The sequence below is a fragment of the Narcine bancroftii genome, chromosome 14 (genome assembly GCF_036971445.1).
Source record: "Narcine bancroftii isolate sNarBan1 chromosome 14, sNarBan1.hap1, whole genome shotgun sequence".
Taxonomy (NCBI): Eukaryota; Metazoa; Chordata; class Chondrichthyes; order Torpediniformes; family Narcinidae; genus Narcine; species Narcine bancroftii.
In genome coordinates, this window is record NC_091482.1 from 18910229 (window position 1) to 18923085 (window position 12857).

At 36.1% G+C, this 12857-nt stretch overlaps 1 protein-coding gene across 3 annotated transcripts in view; it reads left to right on the forward strand.

Moving 5' to 3' along the window:
- Positions 1-12857, forward strand: part of usp32 (ubiquitin specific peptidase 32) — a 154585-nt gene that overhangs the window by 89135 nt on the left and 52593 nt on the right. For all 3 annotated transcript variants that reach the window (XM_069910731.1, XM_069910732.1, XM_069910733.1), the window contains exons 7-10: positions 1064-1171; positions 1926-2041; positions 4569-4631; positions 9982-10065. In XM_069910731.1, the coding sequence (XP_069766832.1) occupies positions 1064-1171; positions 1926-2041; positions 4569-4631; positions 9982-10065 (371 nt within the window). The remainder of the gene's footprint in view (positions 1-1063; positions 1172-1925; positions 2042-4568; positions 4632-9981; positions 10066-12857) is intronic.

The window sequence follows — 12857 nt, forward strand, 5'->3', positions numbered from 1 at the left end:
ATTGGGACTCTTAATCAGAAAAGAGGGGGATCCTTTGTGCTGCAAGGGTGCATCGATGGGACCCACAGAGTTTCTCCAGCTTCTCTTTGTGCACTCAGGATTCCAGTAACTGCACTTTTTGTTTCTCTGATAACTTTCTAATATTGCCAATTCTGGTCTCAAATTTCTTTCTGTTCCAGCATAGTCTAAGATCTTGAATTCTCCCCATATTGTATCCTCTGACAGTCTTTAAAATCTACTGTTTTGAGGACTAAAATTTTCTTCTGTGGCTTGGTTTCAGATTTTTTTTTAAATGTTCCTCTGAAATATCTTGGGAGGCTTTTTATAAATTAATTGCCTTATAAATGAAGGTGATTAATATTAGCTGAAGGAGATTCCTGTTTGTTTTCTCTGCTTTGATTTCAAGAAAAGACCAGCTTTTTTTTTTGTTTGAGAGTCAGTGAGGATAATAACATTGTTCATCAGTTAAATTAAGTTGCTCCTCCTCTGTAATCAGTCATCAGATAGTCACAAAACCCTGAGATGCACAATAGCTTGCGCATTCTGACATGCTCATTTCACACCAGTTAAAGTGGATTAGGTTAAACTCTGGAACCAATAAAAATAATCACAGTTGGCCTGACATACAGAAATCCAAACTTGTGGCAAATTCTCCTGTACATCTTCAAAGCATTTTTCGGAATAATAAAACTATTTTGTGGTGTTCATTGATGGCTGCTTGCAATATGTATTCATCCTCATGCTATCCATAATTATTCAAGGAAATAAAATAATTATTGAAAGTGTATGCTGAGCAATATAACATGGGTAGCTATGGAAAGTTAACATCTCTGACTTGGGAGAACTTGTTTCTTTTGAGCAATTCAGAGGAATTAATAAACCTTTGCATGACGTGGGGGCTGCCTGAACTTGATTCGTCGGTGTAAATAATGTGGGTTTTATGTGTGAAGTGTCTTGGATGATCAGGTAAAATGCATGTTAAACTCAAGAAAAATGTATTAATTTATGCCAGATATTATTACAGCAAATATCCGAATTTTGCAAGTACCATTTTGCATTTCAGGTTTATTCAGTGCTTTTGATGAAAATCGTGATAATCACATCGACTTCAAAGAAATTTCTTGTGGGCTTTCTGCTTGCTGTAGAGGTCCTCTTGCTGAACGGCAGAAATGTAAGTTTTTTTTTAATATTTATACTGTTAGATAATATTTAGAGTGTAGAAAATTCATCTTTTTAAGCATAGGCAGTTTTTTAAAAATCAAAATGTATTGTTTTCACTTTGATAGATCACATGATTTGTGAACATTTTTTAAATGGTCACAGTTACTTCAATAAGAAAAATGGTGCAGGATCAATCATTGAAAAAAATTAAAATAGACAATACTTTGCCTTATAAAAATTGGAAGGACAGTGAAGAGGCTTGTTGTTTTTTAATAAAGGACAAAACTTGGATTTTAATCAGGTTCCAAAGTGAAATCCCAGTCAGGCCCATAATTCGAGCTTGGACCTGCTTTTAAAATTGAGGCATTTACAATTTGGTTGGAGAGACATTTTGTGTTTTTTTTTTTAAAAAGTGAATTAATATCCTTGTGAGTTATTGCAAAATCCTGAATCAAGATGCTGTTTTAGTACATATTGTGGTGTACTAAATATACAAGGAAATAATGTATGCTGTGATATCTTAAAATTGATTTTAGATTGCAATTTTCCCATTAAATGAGAACTGTAAATAATAGCATTCAGAAAACACTATCTTCAAAGACAAAGGACACCGGATAAACGTGAAACCTTGTTACTAATTTTTATTTTATTGTTTTATGTTTGACGTTAATCTTTTAACATCAACTGGAAATTCTATTTCAAGAACTTTCATTTGTTGGGGTTTTTAAAATAAAGTGACTACTTGTACTGCTTTGCTTTATTAGTTTGTTTCAAGGTTTTTGACACTGACCGAGATGGGGTTTTATCTCGCACTGAATTAGAAGCAATGATAATTGCACTTCTGGAAGTCTGGAAAGATAATCGCACTGACAGTATTCCTGTAAGTAATGGTACTGATTTGCATGGTTTTGTTATGACACTGACTTACCCCAGCACGCGTGTTATTACTTCTGTGCGTTGCTTCACTTACTTCATCAGCAGTGATTGGCATTACTCCCAACGAGGGCAAGTATGTGACCATGATGGTTTCACATATTTATTCATTAAAAGTGCAAGCTGTAAATTATCATACTATAGCAATAAATTTACTAAATATATAGAATATTTTAAACAAAAAGAAATCCTTTCACATCCATTCCCAAATAAAACTTGTCTACCTTTTTCACCTTGCCGTGGAATGAAGCTTGGGTATTTTTATTTCACTTTACTTGTGACATTAAGCAGATTACCCTCATAATCTGCTGGATATATGCTATTATAATGATTTGTTAAAATGTCCTTGGTCTGAACAGTAACAGGTAAATATTTCATCCAACTGAGCTGTGTGCTGCTGTGTTGGAAACCAATCGTGTATCAATCCAAACTCCAAGCCCCTGTGTTAATTTCTGAACTTGGGTGCTGTCTTTGTGTAGTTTTTACATGCTCCCTCTGACCGTGTAGATTCTGATGTATTCTCTGATTTTTCATCTGTGCCTTAAAGATTAGATAGTAGATGAATTGGCTGAGAATTTGGCCAAACTAAATAAGTTTAGCTTCAAATAGGAGGAAAATGAGAAACAGAGAGGATTGTTCTCCAAGTTCACATGGACTCAGTTTGATCAAGTAGCTGCTTCCTGTGTTAAGAATTGTTCACAGTTTGGTGAGGAAAGATTGTCTTGAGGATTAGTGTTGGGCAGTCTGAAGTGGGTGGTGTGGTTAGCTACTTGTTACTGAGATGTGTGGTTCAGTTACAATAAGGCTGACATGGTAGGTCTGGGCGTTGCTGAGAACTGTTTATATTTGTGACGGCAGGCGACCTAGATCCTGCGACTTCTATGTGCGATCAAGCTGTTGACCTCCTTCCTCCCCCCCCCCCCCCCCCCACCCCAATGCACCTTCCTAATTGAGTTTATAACAGAGCAAATCAGGGGATAAATGGCTAAAAATCAGATAATCTTTGGAGGTGTAATAGAGGATACTTTTCTTAAGTACTTTTGAATTAAATTGTCATGAGTACTGAGATGCACTGAAAAACTTTTGATTTTCAATCCAAGCAAGTTGTCCCCCTATCTCAGTGTACCAGATAGTATAATAATAAAGCAAAAGTGTAGGATGTTGTGCTATTGCTAAGTCAAGAACACCGGGCAGAGGGCTACAAAGAAAAAATGCAGCATATCGAGAAATTGGCTAACATGAGAGAGACATGTAAAACATCACACAAGATCAATGTCCTGTCATAAATTTTAATTTGTTATCATATAAAATTGGACCCATTTTTTATGTGATAATTGAAAATAAAATGATTTTGGTCAGCTATTTCATTTCTCATTTATAGGCAATAAAGTTGAGGCTTTTCACAAAAGAAAAATCCCAACAATTATGTCAATTCTGTTTCTGACTTCCACGGTGAATTAAGAGGCTTCGCCCCCTTCCCCCCCCCCCATAATTTTGAACATCATGCATGCAGGTGCCATTGCTTGAGCTCCAATATTAACAAGATAATTAAATTGTACGAATTGTTACTGTGATTATGTACTGAAACTGTTTCTGTTGACTCCATCCCATCTTAGCTTCTGTTAACTGATCATGGTTTGAGTCTCTATTAAAACTTGATCTTATTGAACAAAATGATCATAAAAGGAACTGAGGAGCATAAGAGTAGGAAAATTGAGTTCTATCAGTTAAAATCAAAAGGAAGTAATCCTTCAAATTTTCATAGATCTCCTGGGTGGGGTGGGGGTAGTGGGGGGGAGAAGAACTGAGACTTTACCTGGCCGTATCCATATTGTAAAAATTTAATAGCACTTCTTTGCTTCATCAAATGGGAACAAACATATCGGTGATAAGGAGACAAATTGCTCAGTCCCTTCAGTCAATTATGCTGTTGAGTAAGATCATGGCTGATCTAAGTTCGGCTCCATTTCTGTCCATCTGAGATAGCCTTCATCCCTTTGCTTAACAATTTTGCCTGCCTCAGATATTCAAAACTCGCTTTGCATCTGCTGCCTTGTGAGGTAGAGTTCCAAGCATGCAACCCTTTGAACTCACCAGTGTCTTCAGTGGATAACTCCATTGTTTTTAAGCAATGATCCCTGTTGTCCAAAAGAGGAAATATTCTCCCTGCTTGCATCATAAGGCCACCCAGGAATTTGTATTATTCAATGAGATGGATTCTTTTTCTAAATTCCAGGGGTGTAGCCTTAGCTTGTCCACCCCTTCCTCGTCAGACAATCGTTCTGTTTCAAGTATTAGCCCAGTTAATTTGTGATTTCTTCCAACTCATTAAATGAAATCAAATGTACACTGGACTCCCATGCCATATTTAAAAGTAACACAACCTCACTATTTTTGTATTTCCACCCTTGGTACACATGTTGAAGCTTATTACTTCTAACTCTGTGTTAACTTTTTTTTTAAACTTTCTTCAGGAACTTCATATGGGAACAGCTGACATTGTAAATCATATCTTAAAGAAACATGATACCACCAAGGTCAGTTTCTGGAACATGAAATTTGCTTTGAATTGAGAATATTGCAATGATTTTATCAATTGAATTGGATTGTAAATAACTGTGATCTAATTCCTTCTCCAGTTATGTATTTACAAGTAGTTGTCAGTGACTAATAAAATCCCTCTTTATTGGAACAGTCAATCAGAAGTTCCTTGCTACTGCAGGATTTTCTTTATATTCATTTTGTTCTTATTGAAAGCAGAGTTGTTTTAATTTTATTTTAATGTTACTAAACATAAGTTTGTTTGGTACACTGAAGGACAGGGAATGCATTTGGGGACTTCCTTTTACCACAGGTCTATGAAAACCGGAAACATTCAAGTCTTTTTGCTTGGTCTCATGGGAAGGAGTCGGTAAAATAAGCTCGATAAAATGGAAAATAAACTATTTCTTCTATTTGACAACAATGGCCATTGGATGAATGACTTGTCTGGCTGGTTAAAACAACCACAAAATGTAACCTTGGATTTAGTATCTCAAATATCAAGGAATGATTTGTAACCTTTGGGGGTGTGGAGAAATTTGGAACAAATTGATTTATTTGTGCGATTAGTGATATGATTCTTGGATCTGCATCTGGTTTTTAAAATAAAGCAGGTCAGAATATAGTCACATGACAAATATGAGTGGGCTCAACAGCAGCAATTGATTCTGCAGTCACATTGTAATGTGATTTTGTTTCACAGCCCTTGTGGGCCTCAGTGAGAAGCTCAATTAACTGTTCTTCGATCTGTGATGCTTAAAATTGTACTCTTGTATGAATAAAACATTTTTGAAATTAATAAATAAGCCATACATGACTTCTTTAAAACCTGACTTGTAAAGCACTCAATTAAAATAATGAGGGTTTTGTGTTCGGATTTCCCTTTCTCAGTATTAATTTTCTGTAAATATTTTCATGTGGAAATAATATGATGAAATATTTCAATGCTGAGCAAGGCCAGTGATTTATTACATGCCTATGAATAGAACAGAGCTTTAAAAAGAAGGTTCAGGAAGACCAGATATTTTGTGGAACAGATTTTATTTTAGCAAAATCTTGCTTTTAAATTTTATTGTAATCTAAAGAATAATGTCTTGATTTTTAGACCTTGGCAATTGTTTTTTTTTAAATCATGGTTGGAGAATGCTTTGCAAATATTCATCCAGAAGCCTTGAGCTTGAGGGTTGCTCACAGCAGGTTTATTGCTAATATGCAATGATTAATGATAGTACGTGTCTCCAAGCTGCTCTGGCATATTAGCAACACACAGTGTAATTACATCCGATTCATTATTTTTGCTGATCCTCACATTGAAGCCGGCAATAGCATTTTGGTGAGGCTAATGACTTTTTAAAATATTCACAATCTGTTATGAAAGTGGGTATCGGTGGATGTTTTACAATAACTGCACAAGCGAAGAGTTGAATTTTCAAAATGAACAAGTTTGTTTCATCATCCAGTATAATTATTGCTAATGGTCATGAACCTGAAACATCAGCTCTTTCTCTCTTCACCTGACCTACAGATTAGTTTTTTTGTGTTTTTTGGAATATCTCAACAAACCAAGCAACATTTCTGGAAAAATAAATAAGTCGTTGATAGATCTGACGGAATAGATCACTAAGAACTTCTCTCATAGTAATAATATCCTAAGAAACTTCACAGGAGCACAAATAATCTGTGGGACTACATTAGGAGATAGAAGGACAGATCATATAACCATTTACGGAGCGGAAACAAGCCTGTTGGCCTTTCGAGTCCTCACCGGTTCACTAGAACAACTCCACTAGCTCAAACCTCCCGCACTTCACTAATAACCCTCCAACCCCCTCACCTCCATGGTGGTTGTTTTCTCAGTGTGTGTGGTAGTAAAATATATAAACATATGTAGATTTGTCCAAATTATTCCATTCAGAATGTTTACAACAGTCATTAAAATTGAAAGGGTGGCACCGTTAATGCTTTGGTTTGCACAACGCCGTTACATCGCCAGCAACTGGGTTCTAATCCTGTGCTGTCTGAAAGGAGTTTGTACGTGCTCTCCTCGTCTGCGTGGGTTTCCTCCGTGTGCTCTGGCTTCGTCCCACCGTTCAAAATGTACTAGGGATGTAGGTTAATAATCATGAAAAGTTATTGAGGTACTCGATAGGCAGCATTTTAGGGGAGAAACAAGTTTTTATATCTTTAAGGAGTCCATTCCAAAGCTTACTGCTGTGGAAACTTATTGATGGAGCAATTAGATTCAGAAAATTTTAAGAGAAGAATTTTAATGGGTGGCACAGTGAGGGTCGTGGTTAGTGCCAAGCTATTATAGCACCAGGCATCTGGTTAGAATCCAATGCTGGCGTGGTCTCACCCTCGGAAAAACAACGCAATAAATCACATCTGAGCTGCCCTATAATAATCGTTGAAGTTTGGAAGTTGCAATCCTCCCATTTCATATTTCCACATTAATTTCTGCATCAATACTTTTTTCTTTTGGGTGCTAATAAACCCTTCAAAAATGCACGGAAACTGTTGGTTCATTGGTGTATTTGGGGCACAGGTTTAGAGGATGGAAAGGCCTGGTAACATGTCTCAATTTGGAATGCAGACCTTTGAGAATTATCGGAATGGAGCATTTGCAGATAAACAGAAGGTAAAGCCATGGAAGAATTTGGAAGCTCTTTGAGAATTTTAAAATCAAGGTTTAAGCTGGTAAGAAATTAATTTGGGCCACCAAGCAAGAAATGGTATGACTTGAGATAGAGTAGAATTTAGAATGACTTCCAGTTTAAAGAGTAAAGTGAGCCAGTGAGCAATGCATCGGATTAGGTTAATCAAGTGTAACAAAGGCAATGATATCCATTTTTTCAGATCTTCCTCAATTTTATGAAGTAAAGGTAAATAATAGGAAGAGCCAACTGTATAAAGATTAATATTTTTCCAAGAATTCAATGTCTTTTTCAGATATTACCTATTTCAGTACCTCAGAAATTTTTTAAGCAACTTAAATGGGTGAGGAAATTTCTATGGAAAGGTAAAATGTCTCGAGTATCGATGCAGAAATTAATGTGGAAATATGAAATGGGAGGATTGCAACTTCCAAACCAACGATTATTATAGGGCAGCTCAGATGTGATTTATTGCCTTGTTTTTCCGAGGGTGAGACCACGCCAGCATGGGTCAACATAGAATTAGGAAAAACTGGAGAAAAATCAGCTGTAGCTTTTATCTATAAATGGAATTCAAGACTAATGACAGGATTTATTAAAGCATTTAATAGATATTTGGAGTGAGACAGATGGGGAAATTGGAACAAAAGGAGGTATATCATCTAAAACCCTTTTGTTCCAGAATAGTTTGATACCTTCCTTGCAAGACAATTTTTTGAAATTATGGTTTGATGAAGAAATTGGCAAATGAAGATTGTTATGAACAAGGACAGTTAATGTCCTTTACTCATTTGAGAGATTAATACAGAATATCCTAGAAATATGCTTTTTTTGCTATTTTCAAATAAAAAAGATTATTCACAGATAAACTAGAATTAGAGATTATTGCCCCCTTGTAATGAAATGGAAACTCTTACTAGACAAGGGAATGTACAGAAATTCACTTCTGGAAATTTACTTCTGCAATGTATCTTTTGTTACAAAGATCAAATTCTAAACCCGGGGTTTATAAATCTAAACAAAAATGGGAACAGCTTTTGAATATTATAATAGATGAACACCCATGGACAGACTTGTATAGAGATTATATGACTAATACAGTCAATGTATGATATAGATTAGTACAGTATAATTTTATGCATCAATTATATATCAGACCATACAAGTTGCATTAAATAAAATAGACTTTTAGGTGTGGTATAAAAGAAGGTATTTTTCTGCACTCTACATGGATTTGCCCAAAAGTGAGACCTTTTTGGTTGAAAGTAGGGGAACTATTAGAACAAACCACTGGTATTTCATACCCATAAAACTCGGACCTATTTTTATTAAGGAACATGGAAGGCTCAAACCCTAAAATAAAAAATTCATTAAATCAAAAGAAATTTGTGAAAATAGTATTGGCAGTGGCAAGAAAGTGTATTGCAGTTACTTGGAAAATGGATTCGTGTTTAGGTGTAGATCAGTGGTTCTCAACCTTTTTCTTTCCATTCACTTTAAGTATTCCCTGTGCCAAAGGTGATCTGTGATTATTAAGGGATTGCTTAAGATGGTACGTGGGTGGGAATAAAAAATTTGAAAACCACTGTTTTAATCGTACCTAATTGACTCGTTATGTGCATGGTTTCATAACTCCAAATGGCCAATGACAATTTTTCCTAATCAAATATTTCAGTCACAATTGGGTCTGGAGCAGTGATTCTCAACCTTCCCTTCCCACTCACATACCACCTTAAGCAATCCCTTACCAATCACAGAGCACCAATGGCATAGGGATTACTTCAAGTGGTAGGTGAGTGATAAGAAAAAGGTTGAGAACCACTGATGTCGATAGATTACATGCAGAAATTCAAAAGTATATTCCATTAGAAAAAATACTTATAATTTGAGGAAAAAATATAATAGATATTTACAAATATGGAGCCCATATTGTTGTTTAATTTTATCTCTTCTGATCGCTGGATCCTATAATGCCACCCATAAGATGAGTTAAGATACTTTGTTTAATAAAGTCCTTGGTTCCCTATAGCCTATCCTAGTACAAAACAGTAGTTCTTTTAGTTTCTTTTTTCTTACCTTTACTATATAATATGAAAAAATGTAAGCACTGTTTATTGATTTTGCTTTAGAGGTTGGGGTTAGGGAGGGTTTGTTAAGCGGAGGGGGTAAAATTCTTTGTCGTCAGGATTAATTTGTACAATATGATGTATACAAATGATTATATACTACATGTATGAAAACTTAAAGTATATTTTTAAAAAGTAACGAAGGCATAGATTGAATATTTCAACAGCAAGAGCTCATAGAAAGGCAAAATCAGGTGATAGCCAGTGAGATTGATGCACATAAAAATTATTAAAAAGTGCTATAGAACTAACATCATAGCATGGTTCAAAGTTCTTTTTAATTTTAGGTTTCTTAACTTTTCCCTTGGGTCACCCAAAGAATTGAAACTTTATTTTAATTAATATATAGAAAACCCCAACATTTTGAAAATAAATTCTCTTTAAAGAATGAAATGTACCTCTTGAAAAAAATGAAGACTTATTGGTAATATGATCTGTTTTTCATCATTGTTTGCATCCTGTAGTATTATTTGAAAATGCTAAGAATTGAGATCTGGGAATTTCCATTTCTGGTTCCTTATAAATCTTGTGTTGGTTAACTCTTCATTTTTCTATTTCAATGACAGATGGGCCATTTAACACTAGAAGATTATCAGATTTGGGGTGTAAAAAGTGCTCTGGCCAGTGAGTTTCTTAATCTCCTATTTCAGGTTAGTGCCAATGTTATGTGGTTTGGAATAATCGATGCCTTGTTTATCCGGGGTCCTTGAATTATTTCTTCATATTGTTCTATTACTATTAAATGGTGAGTCTATTGCCCATTGCATTACTGAACCAAAAAAAAAGACAAGTGTGTATAAACACCATTACAAGATCTTGTTTTAGTAAAAATGGATTATCACTGTTGGGGATAGTATAGACAGGAGAGACTGAATGGTCATAGTTAACATTTAACACTTCACTGAAGCACAACACAAATCATAGACCAACAATAATTCAATACATCGGAAAAACTGAGGGAAGGCTTGTCATAGTCTGTTCCAGATTCAATACATTTGCAAAGACATTGTGACTTCTGCAAGGGAGAACCATTCTGACTGCTGAAGAGAAAACAGCTTGTTGAAGCAGCTGTTGTGGCTAGCCATTTCTGTGGAATTTAGAGCAAAGCATGCTGGGACATTTTGGTGGATTTTCCCGTGCCAGGAGGGTCTTTTTGGAAAGCAAAGTGCTTCATTTTTATTGACTAAGACGGTCACTTGGAGAAACTGTTTCATTTTAAGTGTGACTAGCAGTGAAGTTACTTAGAATGACTGGTCCCAGGGTCTTGTAAGCTTCGTGGAGGATACCCAGTATGAGTCTTGCCTACAAAAGGATCAGGAGTTTTGTGACCACAGCTCATGTGGATAGACATTTCTTCAAAGACAATGCAAGAAGAATTTGTGAATCTGTAGCAGCCACAACTCCAGTCTTCCCATCAGATCCACATTAATATTCTGGGCATCAAATTTCAAAAGACTATGCTTCAATACTGACTTTGAAAGACAGAACTTTGAAGTAACTTTGTAGATTTTGACCTGGACTGTAATGGTTTGGGTATATCACACGCACGCACCCACACCCACCCACCCACCTGCCCTCCAAGGCGCGCGCGCGCACACACACACACACACACACACACACACACACACACACACACACACACACACACACACACACACACACACACACACACACCTACTAGACAGCTGCATATACTGGGGTTAGATTTAGTGTTAAGGATAGTGTAAGAGTTAGAAATAAAATTAGTGTTTTAAAATTGATCACTGCCTGGTTCATTGCCTATTGCTCATTGCACGTGGTTCGTAACATCACTTTCTCTGCAGAGAGTAATAAAATGTGTATATTTCATGGTTTTAAAAAAAATTTCAGAGCATCGGAACTGATCTATTCTACACTAAGATTTTTGTTCTTGAACTAACAAAATGTTAAAAGTGGAAAAAAGTTATCCTCCACATCATGAAGTAGAACACGAGTGTATTTTGAAATTCTATGTCTGGCGTTCCACAGACATTTTATGGGAAATTCCCAAATGTGAGGTGATAAAGTGAATAGAGTCATTCCAAAAGGCCAGGTATTCAAGGCTGTGGGGTTTGGGGAAAGAGCAGGAAATCAGACTTGAGGAATGTCAGATCACCCATGATCAAATTGAATGGCATAGCAGGCTTGAGAGGTTGAATAACCTTTTACTTTTTATGATCTTAATGGACGTGTAGAATATACTTGCAGGTAATGGCTGACCAGTTAATGGAAGCAGTGCAGAAAGATAGTCCACACCTGAGTTACCTCCAGTATCCATCTTCCCATTCATCTACCTTATTCCAGAGATGAATGATAAAATTAGATTTATTCCTTATAAATCTATGAATATTTAAGTAAAAACACAATGCTGGGGAAACTCATCAGGTCAAATGGAATACTTTATGTAGCAAAGATAAAGTTAGATAACTAATGTTTCGGGCCTAAGCCTTCAAGATATCAACAAAATTTTGACATTTTGTGCATACCTTGATGAAGGGCTCAACCCCGAAATGTTGGTTATGTGTAGAACCATAGAACATTACAGACTTGCACCCAGTCCATAGCCCTCCATATACATCCCATCCATGTACCCATCCAAATTCTTCTTAAGTATTAAAATTGAGCCTTTATTCAATATTTCAGCTAGCAGTTCATTCCACTCTCTCACCACTCTGTGTGAAGAAGTTCCCCCTAAACTTTTCCCCTTTCACCCTTAACCCATGTCTTCTGTTTTGTATCTCACCTACCCTCGGTGAAAAAAGCCTACCTCCATTTACTTTATCTATATCCCTCATATTTTTAAATACCTCCATCAAATCTCCCCTCATTCTTCTACATTTCAGGGAATAAAGTCCTAACCTGTTTAACTTTTCCTTGTAACTCAGTTCCTGAAGTCTGGGCAACATCCTGGTACATGCACTTTTTAAATCTTATTGATATCTTTCCTGTAATTAGGTGACCAAAACTGCTCATAATACTCCAAATTTGGCCTCGCCAGTGTCTTTACGATAACATCCCAACTCCTAGACTCAAAATTTTGATATATACCAAAAGCTCTCTTTACATCCCTATGATACCACTTCCAGGAAATTATGTATCTGAATTCCTAGGTTCCTCTGTTTCACTGCACTCCTCAGTCCCCTTCCATTTATCTTGTATGTCCTTTCTTGGTTTCTCTTTCCAAAATGCAACTCCTCACACTTGTCTGCATTAAATTCCATCTTCCATTTTTCATCCCATTTTTCCAGCTGGTCCAGATCCGTTTGCGAGCTTTGAAAGTCTTCCTTGGTGTCCACAATGCCTCCAATTTTTGTCTTCGAAGCTGCTGTTGATGTAAAATTCTTTCAACCTCTCCTACATCCTTGCAAATCTTCCTTGCATTCTTTCTTGTTCCATCGTATTCTTCACAATGTGGTGACCAAAA